The sequence below is a fragment of the Oncorhynchus mykiss genome, chromosome 19, assembly GCF_013265735.2.
Source record: "Oncorhynchus mykiss isolate Arlee chromosome 19, USDA_OmykA_1.1, whole genome shotgun sequence".
Lineage (NCBI taxonomy): Eukaryota > Metazoa > Chordata > Actinopteri > Salmoniformes > Salmonidae > Oncorhynchus > Oncorhynchus mykiss.
The window spans coordinates 61986871-62012009 of NC_048583.1; the positions used below are offsets into that span (position 1 = coordinate 61986871).

A 25139-nucleotide genomic window follows, 5' to 3' on the forward strand; every position below is an offset into this window, starting at 1 on the left:
GGGTTCTGCTTTTAAACACCTCAATTAATGGTTCAGTTTACTTTATATACTTAATTCACTCTGCGTTAACAACATTTTAACTAACTCTTAAATAGTCTGAGTTTTATCAAATTAGCTAGCATGACTTGAGGTCTTCTGTTGGCTGATGTGGTTTCTTCTTGTTGGCTGTAGGAATGAAGCGGGTCGTTTAGCAGAGGAGAACTTCTTACTCAGACACAAGATCTCCGTGCTGAAGGAAGAGGACCTGAGAGAGACCCGGGAGGAGACGCTGTAAGAAACATCATGCCAATATACGATATTAAAACATATTAAGCCCCCGGTCCCAGAAATGTTGGTCCGCCCTCACCCCACAAACATTTCCCCTGGGATTTCCCGTGGTATTACTGCATGGTGTAGGTTTCATGTCATTGGGTCATATGAATTGACACGTCCCTCTCCCCTACCTTAGCTTGAAACTGGAGCGTTTCAGGAAGGAGAAGATATCTGCACAAAAGAAAGCAGAGAGTTTCAAGAGACAGGTAAGACTAAAGTAAACCCACTCAAAATTTGACCCTATAACATGGTTCTCCTCTATATGTGGCTCCACTTCTGCATTGCAACAAGACAGCTGTTTCTAAAGCCTATGTAGCTTGATTTCAAGAAAGACCTGTAGTAGAGCCATCAGCAATAAAGAGCTAATCTAATACATCTGTCTGTGTCAGACATGGCACCCTATTCCCTATATAGTGCACTACTTTTGGCACCGGGCCTGGTCAAAAGTAGTACACTATGTAGGTAATATAGGGTACCGTTTCTGATGCAGATATTCTGAATGGAAATAAACCAGAACAACGACATCCAGTAGAGGCACCCACACGAGAAAACAAGTCCTGACCTTTCACCTCGGTAAGGTGTATTTTATACTGTAATAAGCTAACTTAAATCTGCATCCCCCCCCCCCCCCTTGTAGATCTCTGAGCTGCGTCTCCGCAGTCAGCAGCTGGAGGATGAGAACGGGGTGCTGTCGGAGAAGAACGCCCAGAATGCAGCAGGAGTGGATGGGTTGAGCCAACAGCTGGGGGAACTGCTCAGACAGAGTGAGAGACAGGAGGCTGTCAGAGACCAGCAGCACAATGACCCAGAGGACAACAGGACCAAGGTAAAACTGTCAGAGTCCATTTTCAGGCTTTTTGCGCTTTTTCATAATTAGTATTTGTTCGATTCCTTGCTCTTCGCTCCTCGCCTCTTCCTCAAAGGGCATTGTACAAGAAGATTCAAGGTCCCTGCCTTCTTCTCCCATGCGTTTTGAGTAGGAAGCGAGGAAAGGTACCCTGCTCTCTGGCCTTCTTCTCCGATGTGTTTTGACTAGAAAGCGAGGAAAGGTACCCTGCTCTCTGGCCTTCTTCTCCGATGCGTTTTGAGTAGGAAGCGAGGAAAGGTCCCTGCTCTCTGGCCTTCTTCTCCGATGTGTTTTGAGTAGGAAACAAGGAAAGGTCCCTGCTCTCTGGCCTTCTTCTCCGATGTGTTTTGAGTAGGAAGCAAGGAAAGGTACCCTGCTCTCTGTCCTTCTTCTCCGATGCGTTTTGAGTAGGAAGCGAGGAAAAGTACCCTGCACTCTGGCCTTCTTCTCCGATGCGTTTTGAGTAGGAAGCGAGGAATGCGGATAGTAGAAATAGAGCAAAGACATATTGAGGGAAAAGTATTGGATTCCTATTGGCTAACGACTTGTTCTTCTGTGTCAGATGGCAGTGTGTGCGTCTGCCCTGGAGGCGGAGCTAACCAACGCTGTGGAAGGGACTGTACTACTAGAGGAGGGCAAGGCTCAGCTGGTGCTACAAATCACCACCCTCCGCGATAAGGTGAGACAAGAGCAGACACACATCATGGGTGTTTGAATATCTATAGAACTTACTAGGTGTGTGTGTGTGTTGTGTTTGTGTGTGTGTGTGTGTGTGTGTGTGTGTGTGTGTGTGTGTGTGTGTGTGTGTGTGTGTGTGTGTGTGTGTGTGTGTGTGTGTGTGTGTGTGTGTGTGTGTTATAGGTAACGCCTGTCCTCAGCTGGAAAGATTTAGTATTTTTATTAAGATAGAAAGTTACAATTGGGAAGGCGAAATGGATAAGGAGGGAAATATGAAGGCACGGATGGGGTGTGAATGCAATGTGAGACGTGCGTGTAGTATTTTAGGTGTGGTACTTAACTTTACCACACTCCTCTTCCCTGTGTCCATCTGTAGGTGGCTAAGATGGGGGCTGTGGAGTGCCAGCTCTCCCTCCTCCTGCAGGAACACAAGGCTTTGGAGAAACTAACCCAGGGATTACGCAATCAGCTTGCCAAGTCTCAGGAGAGGGTAAGGATGCTCTGTTCAGTCTGGCAACCTTTGACTCTTGCCTTGTTTCCTGTCAACCACTTATGACACTGCTATAGTCTATAATTCAACGTGTCGCTACTTTCATTCTAAGTTGTCAGCATTTAGAATGTCTGTTCTATGTGTGTCAAGCCAAAGGCAAATTTGTCACGTGGACAATAAAGTTTTTTCGAATTCATTCTGATTTGTTAGAATTATGTAAAAGTATGTATTTTTGGGGGGGGGGAATAATACTGGGGCATCTAAGGAAAAGGTTTGTAAATCTATTAATGACCAAAGTATTCTCCTCCTCTTTCAGACTCATGTGTTGGATGAAAGTCTCCAGTCTGTTAACCTCCAAAACGCCCGTCTCAAGTCAGACCTCCGCGTGTCACAGCAGGAGAAGGACGCCCTCAAACAGGAAGTGATGTCACTGCACAAACAGCTGCAGAATGCCAACGATAAGGTAAGGCCTTCTTTTGACGACACGCTGATCGTTTGGTTGGCTGGGTGGTTGGTTGGTTCGCTGGGTGGGTAATTGGTTCGTTGGTTGGCTGGGTGGGTGGTTGGTTCGCTGGGTGGTTGTTTAGGTGGGTAATTGGTTCGTTGGCTGGGTGGTTGGTTCGCTGGTTGGTTGTTTAGGTGGGTAATTGGTTTGTTGGCTGGGTGGGTGGTTGGTTGTTTAGGTGGGTAATTGGTTCATTGGCTGGTTGATTGGTTGGTTGTTTAGGTGGGTAATTGGTTCGTTGGCTGGGTGGTTGGTTCGCTGGTTGGTTGTTTAGGTGGGTAATTTGTTCGTTGGCTGGGTGGGTGGTTGGTTGGTTGTTTAGGTGGGTAATTGGTTCGTTGGCTGGGTGGGTGGTTGGTTGTTTAGGTGGGTAATTGGTTCGTTGGCTGGGTGGGTGGTTGGTTGTTTAGGTGGGTAATTGGTTCGTTGGCTGGGTGGGTGGTTGGTTGTTTACGTGGGTAATTGGTTCGTTGGCTGGGTGGTTGGTTCGCTGGTTGGTTGTTTAGGTGGGTAATTGGTTCGTTGGCTGGGTGGGTGGTTGGTTGTTTAGGTGGGTAATTGGTTCGTTGGCTGAGTGGGTGGCTGGGTGTTTAGGTGGGTAATTGGTTCGTTGGCTGGGTGGGTGGTTGGTTGTTTAGGTGGGTAATTGGTTCGTTGGCTGGGTGGGTGGTTGGTTGTTTAGGTGGGTAATTGGTTCGTTGGCTGGGTGGGTGGTTGGTTGTTTAGGTGGGTAATTGGTTCGTTGGCTGGGTGGGTGGTTGGTTGTTTAGGTGGGTAATTGGTTTGTTGGCTGGGTGGTTGGTTCGCTGGTTGGTTGTTTAGGTGGGTAATTGGTTCGTTGGCTGGGTGGGTGGTTGGTTGTTTAGGTGGGTAATTGGTTCATTGGCTGGTTGATTGGTTGGTTGTTTAGGTGGGTAATTGGTTCGTTGTCTGGGTGGTTGGTTGGTTGTTTAGGTGGGTAATTGGTTCATTGGCTGGTTGATTGGTTGGTTGTTTAGGTGGGTAATTGGTTCATTGGCTGGTTGATTGGTTGGTTGTTTAGGTGGGTAATTGGTTCATTGGCTGGGTGGTTGGTTCGCTGGTTGGTTGTTTAGGTGGGTAATTGGTTCGTTGGCTGGGTGGGTGGTTGGTTCGCTGTTTGGTTGTTTAGGTGGGTAATTGGTTCGTTGGCTGGGTGGGTGGGTGGTTGGTTCGCTGGTTGGTTGTTTAGGTGGGTAATTGGTTCGTTGGCTGGGTGGGTGGGTGGTTGGTTCGCTGGTTGGTTGTTTAGGTGGGTAATTGGTTCGTTGGCTGGGTGGGTGGGTGGTTGGTTTGTTGGTTGGTTGTTTAGGTGGGTAATTGGTTCGTTGGCTGGGTGGGTGGGTGGTTGGTTCGCTGGTTGGTTGGTTGTTTAGGTGGGTAATTGGTTCGTTGGCTGGGTGGGTGGTTGGTTCGCTGGTTGGTTGTTTAGGTGGGTAATTGGTTCGTTGGCTGGGTGGGTGGGTGGTTGGTTCGTTGGTTGGTTGTTTAGGTGGGTAAGTGGTTCGTTGGCTGGGTGGGTGGGTGGTTGGTTCGCTGGTTGGTTGTTTAGGTGGGTAATTGGTTCATTGGCTGGGTGGGTGGTTGGTTCGCTGGTTGGTTGTTTAGGTGGGTGATTAGTTCATTGGCTGGGTGGGTGGTTGATTGGTTGGTTGTTTAGGTGGGTAATTGGTTCATTGGCTGGGTGGTTGGTTCGCTGGTTGGTTGTTTAGGTGGGTAATTGGTTCGTTGGCTGGGTGGGTGGTTGATTGGTTGGTTGTTTAGGTGGGTAATTGGTTCATTGGCTGGGTGGTTGGTTCGCTGGGTGGTTGCTTAGGTGGGTAATTGGTTCGTTGGCTGGGTGGGTGGTTGATTGATTGGTTGGTTGTTTAGGTGGGTAATTGGTTCGTTGGCTGGGTGGTTGTTTAGGTGGTTAATTGGTTTGTTGACTGGGTGGGTGGTTAATTGGTTGGTTGTTTAGGTGGGTAATTGGTTTGTTAACTAGGTGAGTGGTTGATTGGTTGGTTGTTTAGATGGGTAATTGGTTCGTTGGCTGTGTGGGTGATTGATTGGTTGGTTGTTTAGATGGGTAATTGGTTTGTTCGCTGTGTGGGTGATTGATTGGTTGGTTGTTTAGATGGGTAATTGGTTCGTTGGCTGTGTGGGTGATTGATTGGTTGGTTGTTTAGATGGGTAATTGGTTCGTTGGCTGTGTGGGTGATTGATTGGTTGGTTGTTTAGATGGGTAATTGGTTCGTTGGCTGTGTGGGTGATTGATTGGTTGGTTGTTTAGATGGGTAATTGGTTCGTTGGCTGGGTGATTGTTTAGGTGGGTAATTGGTTCATTAACTGGGTGAGTGGTTGATTGGTTGGTTGTTTAGATGGGTAATTGGTTCGTTGGCTGTGTGGGTGATTGATTGGTTGGTTGTTTAGATGGGTAATTGGTTCGTTCGCTGTGTGGGTGATTGATTGGTTGGTTGTTTAGATGGGTAATTGGTTCGTTGGCTGTGTGGGTGATTGATTGGTTGGTTGTTTAGATGGGTAATTGGTTCGTTGGCTGTGTGGGTGATTGATTGGTTGGTTGTTTAGATGGGTAATTGGTTCATTGGCTGGGTGATTGTTTAGGTGGGTAATTGGTTCATTAACTGGGTGAGTGGTTGCTTGATTGGTTGTTTAGATGGGTAATTGGTTTGTTGGCTGTGTGGGTGATTGATTGGTTGGTTGTTTAGGTGGGTAATTGGTTCGTTGGCTGGGTGGGTGGTTGATTGGTTGGTTGTTTAGGTGGGTAATTGGTTCATTGGCTGGGTGGTTGGTTTGCTGGTTGGTTGTTTAGGTGGGTAATTGGTTCGTTGGCTGGGTGGGTGGTTGATTGGTTGGTTGTTTAGGTGGGTAATTGGTTCATTGGCTGGGTGGTTGGTTCGCTGGGTGGTTGTTTAAGTGGGTAATTGGTTCGTTGGCTGGGTGGGTGGGTGGTTGATTGATTGGTTGGTTGTTTAGGTGGGTAATTGGTTTGTTGGCTGGGTGGTTGTTTAGGTGGTTAATTGGTTTGTTGACTGGGTGGGTGGTTGATTGGTTGGTTGTTTAGGTGGGTAATTGGTTCGTTGGCTGTGTGGGTGATTGATTGGTTGGTTGTTTAGGTGGGTAATTGGTTCATTGGCTGGGTGGTTGTTTAGGTGGTTAATTGGTTTGTTGACTGGGTGGGTGGTTGATTGGTTGGCTGTTTAGGTGGGTAATTGGTTCGTTGGCTGGGTGGGTGGTTGATTGGTTGGTTGTTTAGGTGGGTAATTGGTTCGTTGGCTGGGTGGTTGTTTAGGTGGTTAATTGGTTTGTTGACTGGGTGGGTGGTTGATTGGTTGGCTGTTTAGGTGGGTAATTGGTTAGTTAACTAGGTGAGTGGTTGATTGGTTGGTTGTTTAGATGGGTAATTGGTTCGTTGGCTGTGTGGGTGATTGATTGGTTGGTTGTTTAGATGGGTAATTGGTTCGTTGGCTGTGTGGGTGATTGATTGGTTGGTTGTTTAGATGGGTAATTGGTTCGTTGGCTGTGTGGGTGATTGATTGGTTGGTTGTTTAGATGGGTAATTGGTTCGTTGGCTGGGTGATTGTTTAGGTGGGTAATTGGTTCATTAACTGGGTGAGTGGTTGCTTGATTGGTTGTTTAGATGGGTAATTGGTTCGTTGGCTGTGTGGGTGATTGATTGGTTGGTTGTTTAGGTGGGTAATTGGTTCATTGGCTGGGTGGTTGTTTAGGTGGGTAATTGGTTCGTTGGCTGGGTGGGTGGTTGATTGGTTGGTTGTTTAGGTGGGTAATTGGTTCATTGGCTGGGTGGGTGGTTGATTGGTTGGTTGTTTAGGTGGGTAATTGGTTCATTGGCTGGGTGGGTGGTTGATTGGTTGGTTGTTTAGGTGGGTAATTGGTTCGTTGGCTTGGTGGGTGGTTGATTGGTTGGTGTGGTGACATTCATTAGAGTTATATACACCTCGTCTTTAACCAGACACCCTGTAGCAATACACCCAAACCAGGAGGCCATCTCAGCTACATTTCTGATTGGTTGATTAGACAAGCCGGATAGACCTGTGGTGATTCAACTGTCCACATTGGCACCTATATTTATCGTCTAGTGACCTTTTATGTCAATTAGTATCACCAAATAAAATGACTAGGGCATAAAAAAAATACAATTACTAGATCTAGTGAAATTGCTGTGGTCTGAGCGGCTTTGTCTTTTCCGGTAATTATTCAGTCCAGGTGTCCTGACCTCAATGAGATTGATTGGTTAAATTAAAAATGTAGTTATTTCTAAGGGGCAGAGAATGCTCAGCCTGGTTGTTTCCTTAAATCAGAACCAGGTTCTAGAGATGGCCCTGCATTCCAGCGGATACCAGAGCCAGCACAAGAAGTTGTACCGGGACGAGCTGGCCAGGTTGGTGGAACAGGAGCAGCAGCTGCTGAGGCAGGAGAACGAGAGGCTGACCGTGGAGCTCCACAACACCAAGGACGACCTTCACCACAGCAGGGACAAGGTGAGATAACAGAGGCAAATCAAATGCAGACATAATCAAATTGATTTTTGATGTCTCAAGGTCTAGGGGCCAGTATTTTCTCCAGACACAGAGCTTTTAATGGAGATTCTGATCTGAGCTTGGATTTCAGTCAAGGTCTAGGCTTTAATGTGTGTCCAGGAAACCGTCCCCTTTACGTTCTAGAGATTTTATAGAACCGTACACCCTGCATATGAATACCTTTTTGAAACCCTGTATTGTCTTTCCACAGACACGTCAGCTGGAGGCAGCCATCTTAACCGTCAAGCAGCAGAAACAGCAGGGCCAGTCCAGCGTGGTGAAGACTGTGGAACAGGAGAAGACTGCTCTGAAGAGAGAGCTGAACGTGATGCATCAGGAGCTACTCTGTGCTCAGAACAAGGTCATTTATACAGGAGGATCTGTTATTATATTTATGTATACTGTTATGATTTCTTGATCGTTTTTTTTTTCACGTTTTATTTGAAATTCAGACATTTCATACAGTACATGATTTTTTTTTGTATTGATAACAAATTTTCCTTGATTATTAATTGGATAAACCTAATGTCGAAAATATGGAAAACAAAACTCACAACAATGCTTTCCCACCTACCATTCATAAGTAACATGTATTTCTGAAGCAGTTCTCACTTTTTTGACAATGCGTTTGTTATGTTTGTTATGTCTTTCCTTTTCTCATGGCCTTGTGTGGTGGTTGTCAGGTGTGTGAGGTCCAGAGAGAGCTGGAGAGTCTTCGTCAGGAGAACGAAGGTCTGAAGACCCAACAGGCCCAGCTACAGGCACGGCTTCTGGAGGTCAGTTCTCTAATCAAATCAAATCAAATCAAATTTTATTTGTCACATACACATGGTTAGCAGATGTTAATGCGAGTGTAGCGAAATGCTTGTGCTTCTAGTTCCGACCATGCAGTAATAACCAACAAGTAATCTAGCTAACAATTCCAAAACTACTACCTTATAGACACAAGTGTAAGGGGATAAAGAATATGTACATAAAGATATATGAATGAGTGATGGTACAGAGCGGCATAAGCAAGATACAGTAGATGGTATTGAGTGCCGTATATACATATGAGATGAGTATGTAAACAAAGTGGCATAGTTTAAAGTGGCTAGTGATACATGTATTACATAAGGATACAGTCGATGATATAGAGTACAGTATATACATATACATATGAGATGAATAATGTAGGGTATGTAAACATTATATTAGGTAGCATTGTTTAAAGTGGCTAGTGATATATTTTACATCATTTCCCATCAATTCCCATTATTAAAGTGGCTGGAGTTGAGTCAGTGTCAGTGTGTTGGCAGCAGCCACTCAGTGTTAGTGGTGGCTGTTTAACAGTCTGATGGCCTTGAGATAGAAGCTGTTTTTCAGTCTCTCGGTCCCCGCTTTGATGCACCTGTACTGACCTCGCCTTCTGGATGATAGCGGGGTGAACAGGCAGTGGCTCGGGTGGTTGTTGTCCTTGATGATCTTTATGGCCTTCCTGTGACATCGGGTGGTGTAGGTGTCCTGGAGGGCAGGTAGTTTGCCCCCGGTGATGCGTTGTACAGACCTCACTACCCTCTGGAGAGCCTTACGGTTGTGGGCGGAGCAGTTGCCGTACCATACAGCCCGACAGGATGCTCTACCGACCTTCCCTAACTTCCCCCACACATACGCTCCTCTCATCTAATCTCACTGCATCTGTCTTTCCCTGTCCAACACCCAGACTCCCTTTTAATGTCTCCTTTTCTTCTTCTGTCGTTTTCTATAAAACTAGTTTTATAACTACCATGTAACTCCAGCAGTTTTCCAGAAACACAGTTGGCCTGGCAACAGTTGGGCTGGCAACAGTTGGGCTGGCAACAGTTGGGCTGGCAACAGTTGGGCTGTCAACAGTTGGGCTGGCTCCTCATGTCCTCACACTCATGTCCCTTTGTCATAACCTTCATCTATCTAATCTCTCTCCCTCCCACCCTACATTACGTCCTTTCTCTCTGTCTCTCTCTCTTCTCTCTCTGTGTTTACTTCTCTCTTTCGGTCTCTCTTCTTTTCTCTGTGTCTCTCCTTGTCTCTCTCATCTCTCTCCTGACTGTCTGTCTGTCTGGTGTCTCCAGGCCCTCCAAGTTCAGCTGGTTGGTCTGCTGCCCACATCCCCTCGCAGGATGCCTGGTGAGCGGAGAGAGCAACACCACAGGGACGACCTCAACCCAGAGAACATACAGGTGAGAGAGAGAGATCAGGGCTACCCATCACATCCCGTAGCAGGCTAATCATGCCTCTAACTATAACTGAATCCTAATTCTATATGCCATTCCTGCTCTTTGAATCAATATGCAGTTGGCATATCCGGTGATCTACAATCTAGCACTTAGTATACAGTATCATCACTCTCACTGTGTTCAGCAGCTCATTACTGACACATTCACACTTTACCGTTGATTATGGGAATACCTGGACCTTCTGATCTGCCTTGATTACACTCTGATGGGACCTGAACCACAAACACGTTGATTACACTCTGATGGGACCTGAACCACAAACACGTTGATTACACTCTGATGGGACCTGAACCTTCTGATCTGCCTTGATTACACTCTGATGGGACCTGAACCACAAACACGTTGATTACACTCTGATGGGACCTGAACCTTCTGATCTGCCTTGATTACACTCTGATGGGACCTGAACCACAAACACGTTGATTACACTCTGATGGGACCTGAACCACAAACATGTTGATTACACTCTGATGGGACCTGAACCACAAACACGTTGATTACACTCTGATGGGACCTGAACCTTCTGATCTGCCTTGATTACACTCTGATGGGACCTGAACCACAAACACGTTGATTACACTCTGATGGGACCTGAACCACAAACATGTTGATTACACTCTGATGGGACCTGAACCACAAACACCTTGATTACACTCTGATGGGACCTGAACCACAAAAACGTTGATTACACTCTGATGGGACCTGAACCACAAACACGTTGATTATACTCTGATGGGACCTGAACCACAAACACGTTGATTATACTCTGATGGGACCTGAACCACAAACACGTTGATTATACTCTGATGGGACCTGAACCACAAACACGTTGATTACACTCTGATGGGACCTGAACCACAAACACGTTGATTATACTCTGATGGGACCTGAACCACTAACACGTTGATTACACTCTGATGGGACCTGAACCACAAACACGTTGATTACACTTTGATGGGACCTGAACCACAAACACGTTGATTACACTCTGATGGGACCTGAACCTTCTGATCTGCCTTGATTACACTCTGATGGGACCTGAACCACAAACACCTTGATTATACTCTGATGGGACCTGAACCACTAACACGTTGATTATACTCTGATGGGACCTGAACCACTAACACGTTGATTACACTCTGATGGGACCTGAACCACAAACACGTTGATTACACTCTGATGGGACCTGAACCTTCTGATCTGCCTTGATTACACTCTGATGGGACCTGAACCACAAACACCTTGATTATACTCTGATGGGACCTGAACCACAAACACGTTGATTACACTCTGATGGGACCTGAACCACAAACACGTTGATTACACTCTGATGGGACCTGAACCTTCTGATCTGCCTTGATTACACTCTGATGGGACCTGAACCACAAACACGTTGATTACACTCTGATGGGACCTGAACCACAAACACGTTGATTACACTCTGATGGGACCTGAACCACTAACACGTTGATTATACTCTGATGGGACCTGAACCACAAACACGTTGATTATACTCTGATGGGACCTGAACCACAAACACGTTGATTACACTCTGATGGGACCTGAACCACAAACACGTTGATTATACTCTGATGGGACCTGAACCACTAACACGTTGATTACACTCTGATGGGACCTGAACCACAAACACGTTGATTACACTTTGATGGGACCTGAACCACAAACACGTTGATTACACTCTGATGGGACCTGAACCTTCTGATCTGCCTTGATTACACTCTGATGGGACCTGAACCACAAACACCTTGATTATACTCTGATGGGACCTGAACCACTAACACGTTGATTATACTCTGATGGGACCTGAACCACTAACACGTTGATTACACTCTGATGGGACCTGAACCACAAACACGTTGATTACACTCTGATGGGACCTGAACCTTCTGATCTGCCTTGATTACACTCTGATGGGACCTGAACCACAAACACCTTGATTATACTCTGATGGGACCTGAACCACAAACACGTTGATTACACTCTGATGGGACCTGAACCACAAACACGTTGATTACACTCTGATGGGACCTGAACCTTCTGATCTGCCTTGATTACACTCTGATGGGACCTGAACCACAAACACGTTGATTACACTCTGATGGGACCTGAACCACAAACACGTTGATTACACTCTGATGGGACCTGAACCACTAACACGTTGATTATACTCTGATGGGACCTGAACCACAAACACGTTGATTATACTCTGATGGGACCTGAACCACTAACACGTTGATTACACTCTGATGGGACCTGAACCTTCTGATCTGCCTTGATTACACCTCTGATGGGACCTGAACCACAAACACCTGACAGAATATCTCTAATTTTTAACTTTGGGGAATATAAGTATTTGATAAGAGAAGTGACAAATGATGTGGCTTTTATATTCTACCTCTATAACAGTTGGGTAATATAAATATATTTTATATTCTACCACTATAACAGATGGATAATATGAATATATTTTATATTCTACCTCTATAACAGTTGAGGAATATAAATATATTTTATATTCTACCACTATAACAGTTGGATAATATAAATATATTTTATATTCTACCACTATAACAGTTGAGGAATAAAAATATATTTTATATTCTACCTCTATAACAGTTGGATAATATAAATATATTTTCTATTCTACCACTATAACAGTTGAGGAATATAAATATATTTTATATTCTACCACTATAACAGTTGAGGAATATAAATATATTTTATATTCTACCTCTATAACAGTTGGATAATATAAAAATATTTTATATTCTACCTCTATAACAGTTGAGGAATAAAAATATATTTTATATTCTACCTCTATAACAGTTGGATAATATAAATATATTTTATATTCTACCTCTATAACAGTTGAGGAATAAAAATATATTTTATATTCTACCTCTATAACAGTTGGATAATATAAATATATTATATATTCTACCTCTATAACAGTTGGGTAATATAAATATATTTGATATTCTACCTCTATAACAGTTGAGGAATATAAATATATTTTATATTCTACCTCTATAACAGTTGGATAATATAAATATATTTTATATTCTACCTCTATAACAGATGGATAATATAAATATATTTTATATTCTACCTCTATAACAGTTGGATAATATAAATATATTTTATATTCTACCTCTATAACAGTTGAGGAATATAAATATATTTTATATTTTACCTCTATAACAGTTGGATAATATAAATATATTTTATATTCTACCTCTATAACAGATGGATAATATAAATATATTTTATATTCTACCTCTATAACAGTTGGATAATATGAATATATTTTATATTCTACCTCTATAACAGTTGAGGAATATAAATATATTTTATATTCTACCTCTATAACAGTTGGATAATATAAATATATTTTATATTCTACCTCTATAACAGTTGAGGAATATAAATATATTTTATATTCTACCTCTATAACAGTTGGATAATATAAATATATTTTATATTCTACCTCTATAACAGTTGAGGAATATAAATATATTTTATATTCTACCACTATAACAGATGGATAATATAAATATATTTTATATTCTACCTCTATAACAGTTGAGGAATATAAATATATTTTATATTCTACCTCTATAACAGTTGGATAATATAAATATATTTTATATTCTACCTCTATAACAGATGGATAATATAAATATATTTTATATTCTACCTCTATAACAGTTGGATAATATAAATATATTTTATATTCTACCTCTATAACAGTTGAGGAATATAAATATATTTTATATTCTACCTCTATAACAGTTGGATAATATAAATATATTTTATATTCTACCTCTATAACAGTTGAGGAATATAAATATATTTTATATTCTACCTCTATAACAGTTGGATAATATAAATATATTTTATATTCTACCTCTATAACAGTTGGATAATATAAATATATTTTATATTCTACCTCTATAACAGTTGGATAATATAAATATATTTTATATTCTACCTCTATAACAGATGGATAATATAAATATATTTTATATTCTACCTCTATAACAGTTGGATAATATAAATATATTTTATATTCTACCTCTATAACAGTTGAGGAATATAAATATATTTTATATTCTACCTCTATAACAGTTGGATAATATAAATATATTTTATATTCTACCACTATAACAGTTGAGGAATATAAATATATTTTATATTCTACCACTATAACAGTTGGATAATATAAATATATTTTATATTCTACCTCTATAACAGTTGGATAATATAAATATATTTTATATTCTACCACTATAACAGTTGAGGAATATAAAATATATTTATATTCCTCAACTGTTATAGTGGTAGAATATAAAATATATTTATATTATCCAACTGTTATAGAGGTAGAATATAAAATATATTTATATTCTACCTCTATAACAGTTGGATAATATAAATATATTTTATATTCTACCACTATAACAGTTGAGGAATATAAATATATTTTATATTCTACCACTATAACAGTTGGATAATATAAATATATTTTATATTCTACCACTATAACAGTTGAGGAATATAAATATATTTTATATTCTACCACTATAACAGTTGAGGAATATAAATATATTTTATATTCTACCACTATAACAGTTGAGGAATATAAATATATTTTATATTCTACCACTATAACAGTTGAGGAATATAAATATATTTTATATTCTACCACTATAACAGTTGGATAATATAAATATATTTTATATTCTACCACTATAACAGTTGAGGAATATAAATATATTTTATATTCTACCACTATAACAGTTGAGGAATATAAATATATTTTATATTCTACCACTATAACAGTTGGATAATATAAATATATTTTATATTCTACCACTATAACAGTTGAGGAATATAAATATATTTTATATTCTACCACTATAACAGTTGGATAATATAAATATATTTTATATTCTACCACTATAACAGTTGAGGAATATAAATATATTTTATATTCTACCACTATAACAGTTGAGGAATATAAATATATTTTATATTCTACCACTATAACAGTTGGATAATATAAATATATTATATATTCTACCTCTATAACAGTTGAGGAATATAAATATATTTTATATTCTACCACTATAACAGTTGAGGAATATAAATATATTTTATATTCTACCACTATAACAGTTGAGGAATATAAATATATTTTATATTCTACCACTATAACAGTTGGATAATATAAATATATTTTATATTCTACCACTATAACAGTTGAGGAATATAAATATATTTTATATTCTACCACTATAACAGTTGAGGAATAAAAATATATTTTATATTCTACCACTATAACAGTTGAGGAATATAAATATATTTTATATTCTACCACTATAACAGTTGAGGAATATAAATATATTTTATATTCTACCACTATAACAGTTGAGGAATATAAATATATTTTATATTCTACCACTATAACAGTTGGATAATATAAATATATTATATATTCTACCTCTATAACAGTTGAGGAATATAAATATATTTTATATTCTACCACTATAACAGTTGAGGAATATAAATATATTTTATATTCTACCACTATAACAGTTGAGGAATATAAATATATTTTATATTCTACCTCTATAACAGTTGGGGAATATAAATATATATTTTCATGCCATTCAATATGTTATTATTTTATTTCTGTAGCTGGAACATTTTATCCTGGTTTCATCACTACACCACCTTCATCACTACACCAACTTCATCACTACACCACCTTCATCACTACACCACCTTCATCACTACACCACCTTCATCACTACACCACCTGCATCACTACACCACCTGCATCACTACACCACCTTCATCACTACACCACCTTCATCACTACACCACCTTCATCACTACACCACCTGCATCACTACATACCGTCATCACTACACCACCTTCATCACTACATACCTTCATCACTACATACCTTCATCACTACACCACCTTCATCACTACATACCTTCATCACTACATACCTTAATCACCACACCACCTGCATCACTACACCACCTTCATCACTACACCACCTACATCATTACAACACCTTCATCACTACACCACCTTCATCACTACACCACCTTCATCACCACACTACCTTCATCACTACACCACCTTCATCACTACACCACCTTCATCACCACACTACCTTCATCACTACACCACCTGCATCACTACACCACCTTCATCACTACACCACCTTCATCACTACACCACCTTCATCACTACATACCTTCATCACTACATACCTTCATCACTACACCACCTTCATCACTACACCACCTTCATCACTACATACCTTCATCACTACACCACCTTCATCACTACACCACCTTCATCACTACATACCTTCATCACTACATACCTTCATCACTACATACCTTCATCACCACACCACCTTCATCACTACATACCTTCATCACTACACCACCTGCATCACTACACCACCTGCATCACTACATATCTTCATCACTACACCACCTTCATCACTACATACCTTCATCACTACACCACCTTCATCACTACACCACCTGCATCACTACACCACCTTCATCACTACACCACCTTCATCACTACACCACCTTCATCACTACATACCTTCATCACTACATACCTTCATCACTACACCACCTTCATCACTACACACCTTCATCACTACATACCTTCATCACTACACCACCTGCATCACTACACCACCTTCATCACTACACCACCTTCATCACTACATACCTTCACACCACCTTCATCACTACATACCTTCATCACTACACCACCTTCATCACCACACCACCTTCATCACCACACCACCTTCATCACTACACCACCTTCATCACTACACCAGCTTCATGTTCTCATACGTGTGTGTGTGTGTGTGTGTGTGTGTGTGTGTGTGTGTGTGTGTGTGTGTGTGTGTGTGTGTGTGTGTGTGTGTGTGTGTGTGTGTGTGTGTGTGTGTGCGCTCACCTTCTGGGTTTGGTGTTTTAGTGTGTTGTTTTTGGGTGCAGTGTTCTTTGATGTAGAGCTCTGATATGGTGGTCGTAGTCTGGGATGGTGTGGGATGATCGTAGTGTGGGGTAATCAAAGTGTGGGATGATCGTAGTGTGGGGTAATCAAAGTGTGGGATGATCGTAGTGTGGGGTGATCAAAGTGTGGGATGATCGTAGTGTGGGGTGATCGTAGTGTGGGGTGATTATAGTCTGGACTGGTGATCCTGGACTGTTCATGTGTCTCCTGTTTAATGAAGCAGAACCATCCTCCTCCCTCTGAATAGCAGTAGGCCTTGTCTCTGTCATGGCCTCTCTAACATTTTGAGGTGGTAAAGAAATAGCCTGGCATAATTGTATGCCATCTACCAATTTTAGTTAGTTTTGCTATAGTCTGGTCATCTAACTGTTTAGCCCTGGTCTCAGATTGCACTGAGTCCTTCAGTTGTCCCAGACAGAGGGGACTATTTAAAGCTGTGCTATTTGCATAGCCCTGCCTTTAGAAGCTTCATGTATTAGAGGACTGGATGGAGGGGTGAGCCCTGGTGAAGTGTACCTGCCTTCTCTCTCCAGGGTGCTGCAATGCCAGAACCGAGGGCCGCTCATGCAGACAGCTACCGGAGGATCGGTGGACTCTGACAGACAGCAAGCAACTTGGCAGCTTCTAACATCACGTTCCCCCAGTCCTCCAAACCTTTTCCCCTGCCTGACTCACCTAACCCCCAAATCCTGCCTCTATCCTTCAAGACTCCCTGAATTACTGTCCAGTCCTCTTCACATGTCGCCCCCCAGTCCTCCAAACCTTTCTCTCTGTCCGTCCTTCTCACATCAACTAACCCCGGCCCCCCCCAGTCCTCCAAACCTTTCTCTCTGTCTGTCCTTCTCACATCAACTAACCCCGGCCCCACCCAGTCCTCCTTTCTCTCTGTCTGTCCTTCTCACATCAACTAACCCCGGCCCCACCCAATCCTCCAAACCTTTCTCTCTGTCTGTCCTTCTCACATCAACTAACCCCAGCCCCACCCAGTCCTCCTTTCTCTCTGTCTGTCCTTCTCACATCAACTAACCCCGGCCCCACCCAGTCCTCCAAGTCTCCATTCTCTGTCCCCTGACCTCGTCCCCCTGCCCCCACTTATGCTTGAAGCATTGGAAGAAAAAATCAGAGTGTTACGGTACAGTGGACAGTGATTGGAATGGGATGTTAGAACTACTTAACCGTAAGGGCATGAATGTGTAACGATGGTGTGCCGCCACTAGGTGGCAGTGTACCAGCGTAAAACAGGGTAGTCCTTGGTTATTTTCCTCAGATCAAAGGGCTTTTTGAGCTCCGTAACAGTAGGTGAACTACAACGACCTACTATCCTTAAAGATCCATGAAATATACTCAGATTTGCAGTAGATTCCTAGTTTCAACAGAATGTATTATTGGATGTATTTTTCCAGATCTGCAAATTGATATTTAACATTTTTAAAAACGATATTTTTTTGTTTTTATCTTTTTATTTATTTATTTGTATTTATTTTGTCCTTTATTTAATCAGGCAAGTCAGTTAAGAACTAATTCTTATTTTCAATGACGGCCTTCCGGGGAACAGTGGGTTAACTGCCTTGTTCAGGGGACAGAACGACAGATTTTGTACCTTGTCAGCTCGGGGATTCGATCTTGCAACCTTCCGGTTACTAGTCCAACGTTCTTGCGGTACCAGTCAACAATAGTTTGATAGTAAACAAATGGGAAACATTTTCATTTGTAATTATGCAAATGTTTTGATTCCTGTTCTTCCATCAGTTTTGTTATGTTCATGTAGCATTTCCTGTTTGCCGTAGAAGCTCAGATAAGAAGTCTCAGGGTCTTCAGAAGTCAAGATTCTATTCTCCATTGCACTGTGTGTGACTTCTTATGTTTATGATTATTTTGTAGATTGTATTTTAAAGTTTCTGGATCAAATAATTTTATATTTATATATTAGTTGTTTTTTATTTATTTTTAATCTATTTATTTAGCTGTGATGTCACTTTGTAATAAATGCAGTACAATGTATTTCACCGGAGGAGAATCAAGACTTAATAAAGCATCTAGTTTCATGGGTTTTTGTGTTCAACGGCCTTCTTCCTTGGTGTTATATACCACAGGATCTGATGGTATCCTCGCTCAGATGTTATCTTGACACATCTTTGATATTGTAAGAATAGATTACCACATAGAACACAATCACTATGAGTATTTACAGCATATCACTCAGCTATGAGTATTTACAGCATATTAGTCAGCTATGAGTATTTTGCAGTACATACAACCAGACATATATAGTGTTTTAAAAATGATTTCCTAATTAATTAAACCGTGTATTGATTTATTTTTCTTTCCTTTTTTAACATGGCAGATGATATGTTAAAGATGGTTATAAAAAAAAAGATGGTTATAATATATAAGATGGTTGTACCCTAAACACGGGGCAGAACTAAAGGATATCAAACAAGTTGCTGTAAATGACACAAAGTGATTTAAGGCCACAGATCATTTCCTACATTCTCTACATCGGAGCCTAATACCCCGTCTCATCTGTGTACCTCTTCTCCGTCACCAGAACGAGAGGGCGACGACGATGATGATGATGATGAAGATGGAGGAACGCATGAGGGAGATAGAGCTGTCTCTGCATAATGTCAAGCTGCTGCTCAAGGAGAAGGTCTGCCAACTCAAAGATCAGGTACACTTGTTATCGATGTGTTTTTTTTTTCTTTTGATGTCGACGTTCAGCTGTAATATCAAGAAAAGGTTTCCTGTAATCTCAACAGTCTTGTTTCTATATTAATCCGTTTGCTGTAAGTTTTATTTTTACTGGTGAAGTTTGCTAGCAGCAAACACACGTCTCTGGGACAACGACAAAGGAAATAATTGTATTGAAAGGTATAGACTATATATATATATATATACACAGTACCAAGGTGAGGTTGTTCACGTTCCCTCTCCGTTCTGTCTCTAGCTCCACAAGAACGGCAAAGCTGATTCGTTGATCAAGGACCTGTACGTGGAGAACGGCCAGCTGCTGAAGGCCTTGGAGATGACCGAGCGGAGACAGAAAGTATCAGAGAAGAAGAACTACCTACTGGAAGAGAAGATCTCCAGCCTCAACAAGATAGTCAGAGACCTGAGTCCCTCACCCCTAGCCCCCATGCCCTATCATTTCACCTGTTCCTAATACTACGCTTTGACCCCTGACCCCAGTAGCTGGACGGAACATGGATCTAATACTAAACTTTGACCCCTGACCCCAGTAGCTGGACGGAACATGGATCTAATACTACACCTTGACCCCTGACCCCAGTAGATGGACGGAACATGGATCTAATACTAAACTTTGACCCCTGACCCCAGTAGCTGGACGGAACATGGATCTAATACTAAACTTTGACTCCTGACCCCAGTAGCTGGACGGAACATGAAACTAATACTACACTTTGACCCCTGACCCCAGTAGCTGGAAGGAACATGGATCTAATATTACACTTTGACCCCTGACCCCAGTAGATGGACGGAACATGGATCTAATACTACACTTTGACCCCTGACCCCAGTAGCTGGAAGGAACATGGATCTAATATTACACTTTGACCCCTGACCCCAGTAGCTGGAAGGAACATGGATCTAATATTACACTTTGACCCCTGACCCCAGTAGCTGGACGGAACATGGAACTCGAGTGTTACATTAACATTCCACCTGAGCCCCTTAACTCTCAGTCCTCTTCCCCCCTTGCCCTACCACTAACAGCTGAGCCCCTTAACCCTCAGTCCTCCCTACCACTAATAGTTGAGCCCCTTAACCCTCAGTCCTCCATACCACTAATAGTTGAGCCCCTTAACTCTCAGTCCTCTTCCCCCTTTGCCCTACTACTAACAGCTGAGCCCCTTAACCCTCAGTCCTCCCTACTACTAACAGCTGAGCCCCTTAACCCTCAGTCCTCCCTACCACTAACAGCTGAGCCCCTTAACCCTCGGTCCTCCCTACTACTAACAGCTGAGCCGCTAAACCCTCAGTCCTCCCTACTACTAACAGCTGAGCCCCTTAACCCTCAGTCCTCCCTACTACTAACAGCTGAGCCCCTTAACCCTCAGTCCTCCCTACTACTAACAGCTGAGCCCCTTAACCCTCAGTCCTCCCTACCACTAACAGCTGAGCCCCTTAACCCTCAGTCCTCCCTACTACTAACAGCTAAGCCCCGTAACCCTCAGTCCTCTCTACCACTAACAGCTGAGCCCCTTAACCCTCAGTCCTCCCTACTACTAACAGCTGAGCCCCTAAACCCTCAGTCCTCCCTACAACTAATAGCTGAGCCCCTTAACCCTCAGTCCTCCCTACTACTAACAGCTGAGCCCCTTAACCCTCAGTCCTCACTACTACTAACAGCTGAGCCCCTTAACCCTCAGTCCTCCCTACTACTAACAGCTGAGCCCCTAAATCCTTAGTCCTCCCTACTACTAACAGCTGAGCCCCTTAACCCTCAGTCCTCCCTACTACTAACAGCTGAGCCCCTAAATCCTCAGTCCTCCCTACTACTAACAGCTGAGCCCCTTAACCCTCAGTCCTCAGTCCAGACCTCTACCCTACTGTCATACCCAACCACCAAGACTACTGTCTATGGTGACCTCTACCCTACTGTCATACCCAAACACCAAGACTACTGTCTATGGTGACCTCTAGCCTACTAGACTACTGTCTATGGTGACCTCTACCCTACTGTCATACCCAACCACCAAGACTACTGTCTATGTTGACCTCTACCCTACTGTCATACCCCGAACACGAAGACTACTGTCTATGGTGACCTCTACCCTACTGTCATACCCCGAACACCAAGACTACTGTCTATGGTGACCTCTAGCCTACTGTCATACCCAACCACCAAGACTACTGTCTATGGTGACCTCTACCCTACTGTCATACCCAAACACCAAGACTACTGTCTATGGTGACCTCTAGCCTACTAGACTACTGTCTATGGTGACCTCTACCCTACTGTCATACCCAACCACCAAGACTACTGTCTATGTTGACCTCTACCCTACTGTCATACCCCGAACACCAAGACTACTGTCTATGGTGACCTCTACCCTACTGCCATACCCCGAACACCAAGACTACTGTCTATGTTGACCTCTACCCTACTAGACTACTGTCTATGGTGACCTCTACCCTACTAGACTACTGTCTATGGTGACCTCTACCCTACTGCCATACCCCGAACACCAAGACTACTGTCTATGTTGACCTCTACCCTACTAGACTACTGTCTATGGTGACCTCTACCCTACTAGACTACTGTCTATGGTGACCTCTACCCTACTGCCATACCCAACCACCAAAGTACCGGAGCACTAAGTTGATCACAACAGTTTTTTTTACCATGAAACTAAACCAGATACCATTTCAGTTACAATCAATTCAGGAAGTAAACCAAATTCCAATTCCACATTTTCCTAATTGAAAAGCATTGAAGAGATTTGGAATGCCAGTGTACTTCCTGAATTGATTGGAGTTGAAATGGAATTGATCCCAAACCCTGATACAATTGGTTGTCTGAGAGATTTTAAGCTCCCCGTTCAACACTATGGGAATCAATGCTGTCACTTTTCAGTTATTATAGCCGGAATAATGAGGGTGTATTTAAATGCACAATAAATGGTATAATCATGTATACAAATCACTTTGTAAATTGAATAAACTGTGTATGTTTTGTTATATATGGTTGTTAGTGTCACCAGTTTTATTTAACAGACAGAAAGGGAAGTATTGTGTCCAAAGTTATGTACTTAATTGTATATGAAGGACAACACATTTTTTATTTTACCTTCATTTAACTAGGCAAGTCAGTTAAGAACAAATTCTTATTTTCAATGACGGCCTAGGAACCAGTGGGTTAACTGCCTGTTCAGGTGGTAGAACGACAGATTTGTACCTTGTCAGGTCGGGGATTTCAACTTGCAACCTTTCGGTTACTAGTCCAACGCTCTAACCGCTAGGCTACCCTGCCGCCTCTACACTCTAACCACTAGGCTACCCTGCCTCTACACTCTAACCACTAGGCTACCCTGCCGCCTCTACACTCTAACCACTAGGCTACCCTGCCGCCTCTACACTCTAACCACTAGGCTACCCTGCCGCCTCTACACTCTAACCACTAGGCTACCCTGCCGCCTCTACACTCTAACCACTAGGCTACCCTGCCGCCTCTACACTCTAACCACTAGGCTACCCTGCCGCCTCTACACTCTAACCACTAGGCTACCCTGCCGCCCCACATACTACTTATGTGAATGGAATAAAGGGTATTTCAACTGCTGCAATAACAGATACTTGGCTAAAGGGCTCATTCCCGGATAAAGATATTGACATTACTGATTACAACATCATTACAACATATGTGAAATCAACTCTTGTGGCATCCCCCCAAAAATGTCCGATTTTGGATATAGATGTGGCCATAAGCCAAAATACAATTTTTGGGCCTTACCCCCCCCAAGAAAAACTGACTCTGTAACTGAGTGGCAGTATTTCAGGCTATTGAGAAATAGATGCACTTCCTCAATAACGCAATCTGAATCTAGAAATTGAAATATAGAAATATAAATATAGAATCTGAATCTAGAAATCTGAATCTAGAAATCTACAAATCTAGAAATCTAGAAATCTGAATCTAGACAGATAAATCTAGAAATCTAAATCTAGAAATCTGAATCTAAAAATCTACATCTAAAAAGCTGAATCTAGAAATGTACATCTAGAAATCTAAAAATCTGAATCTAGAAATCTGAATCTAGAAAGATACATTTAGAAATCTAAATCTAGAACTCTGAATCTAGAAATCTCAATCTAGAAAGATCAATCTAGAAAGATCAATCTAGAAATCTAAATCTAGAAATCTAGCTACTTTATAAGTTATATCTCAGATTGCTGGTGATTGCTCAGTATTTTGGAAAAACTTTAATGCACTGAAGTGTGGAAAATCCTCTGCTTTCCCTGCCAAAGCAAGTTGTGCCAAACTCTGGCATCATCATTGAGAAAAAAATGAGAAGTGACGCTTTTAATCAGCATTTTATCTCGCCAGTTTTATTTGAAAGAAATGGTGGTTTAACTGACCCTGGTCACAGCCAGTCGATTGCCTGCCCTGATTGTGGAATCATTAACATGTATTTTTAACCTTAAAATTAGTTCTGGTACCATCATGGGCATTAATATGGAGTTGGTCCCCCCCTTTGCTGCTATAACAGCCTCCACTTTTCTGGGAAGGCTTTCCACTAGATGTTGGAACATTGCTGCGGGGACTTGCTTCCATTCAGCCACGAGCATTAGTGAGGTCGGGCACTGATGTTGGGCGATTGGGCCTGGCTCGCAATCGACGATCCAATTCATCTCCAAGGTGTTCGATGCAGGTGAGGTCAGGACTCTGTCCAGGCCAGTCAAGTTTTTCCACACCAATCTCGACAAGCCATTTCTGTATGGACCTCGCTTTGTACACGCGGGCATTGTCATGCTGATACAAGAAAGGGCCTTTCCCAAACTGTTGCAACAAAGTAAGAAGCACAGAATCATCTAGAACGTATGCTGTAGCGGTACGATTTCCCTTCACTGGAATTAAAGGGCCTGAACCATGAAAAACAGCCCCAGACCATTATTATTCCTCCTCCACCAAACTTTACAGTTGACACTATGCATTGTGGCAGGTAGCGTTCTCCTGGCATCTGCCAAATCCAGATGCGTCTGTCAGACTGCCAGATGGAAAATTGTAATTTATCACTCCAGAGAACTGTTCCATAGTCCAATGGCGCGCAAGCTTTACACCACTCCAGCCGACGCTTGGCATTGCGCGTGGTGATCTGAGGCTTGTGTGCGGCTGCTCGGCCATGGAAACCCATTTCATGAAGCTCCCGATGAACAGTTATTGTGCTGACGCTGCTTCCAGAGGCAGTTTGGAACTCTGTAGTGAGTGTTGCAACCGAGGAAAGACAATTTTTATGCGCTTCAGCACTCAGTGGTCCTGTTCTGAGAGCTTGTGTGGCCTACCACTTCACGGCTGAGCCGTTGTTGCTCCTAAACATTTCCACTTCACAATGACAACACTTACAGTTGACAGGGGCAGCTCTAGCAGGGCAGAACTTTGACAAACTGACTTGTCCTATGACGGTGCCATGTTGAATGTCACTGAACTCTTCAGTAAAGCCATTCTACTGCTAATGTTTGTCTATGCAGATTGCATGGCTGTGTGCTTGATTTATACACCTGTCAGCAGTTATACACCTGTAGCCGAATCCACTAATTTGAGGCGGGTTTCCACATACTTTTATATATACACATACACATATATATATACATATATATACACATATATATGTATACATACACATATACACATACACACATATACATAGACATATATATACATATA

At 42.0% G+C, this 25139-nt stretch overlaps 1 protein-coding gene across 5 annotated transcripts in view; it reads left to right on the forward strand.

Moving 5' to 3' along the window:
* Positions 1–22431, forward strand: part of nin (ninein (GSK3B interacting protein)) — an 84976-nt gene extending 62545 nt beyond the window's left edge. For 4 of the 5 annotated variants that reach the window (XM_036955304.1, XM_036955302.1, XM_036955303.1 and 1 more), the window contains 12 exons: positions 172–270; positions 449–518; positions 950–1138; positions 1722–1838; positions 2214–2327; positions 2644–2790; positions 7173–7352; positions 7603–7752; positions 8075–8167; positions 9482–9589; positions 19281–19403; positions 19680–22431. In XM_036955304.1, coding sequence (XP_036811199.1) covers positions 172–270; positions 449–518; positions 950–1138; positions 1722–1838; positions 2214–2327; positions 2644–2790; positions 7173–7352; positions 7603–7752; positions 8075–8167; positions 9482–9589; positions 19281–19403; positions 19680–19895 — 1606 coding nt within the window. In that variant the 3' untranslated portion in view covers positions 19896–22431. Of the gene's footprint in view, positions 1–171; positions 271–448; positions 519–949; positions 1139–1721; positions 1839–2213; positions 2328–2643; positions 2791–7172; positions 7353–7602; positions 7753–8074; positions 8168–9481; positions 9590–17265; positions 18782–19280; positions 19404–19679 lie in introns of those variants that run through there. The other variant, XM_036955305.1, reaches the window with a different exon arrangement.
* The last annotated feature ends 2708 nt before the right edge of the window (positions 22432–25139 follow it).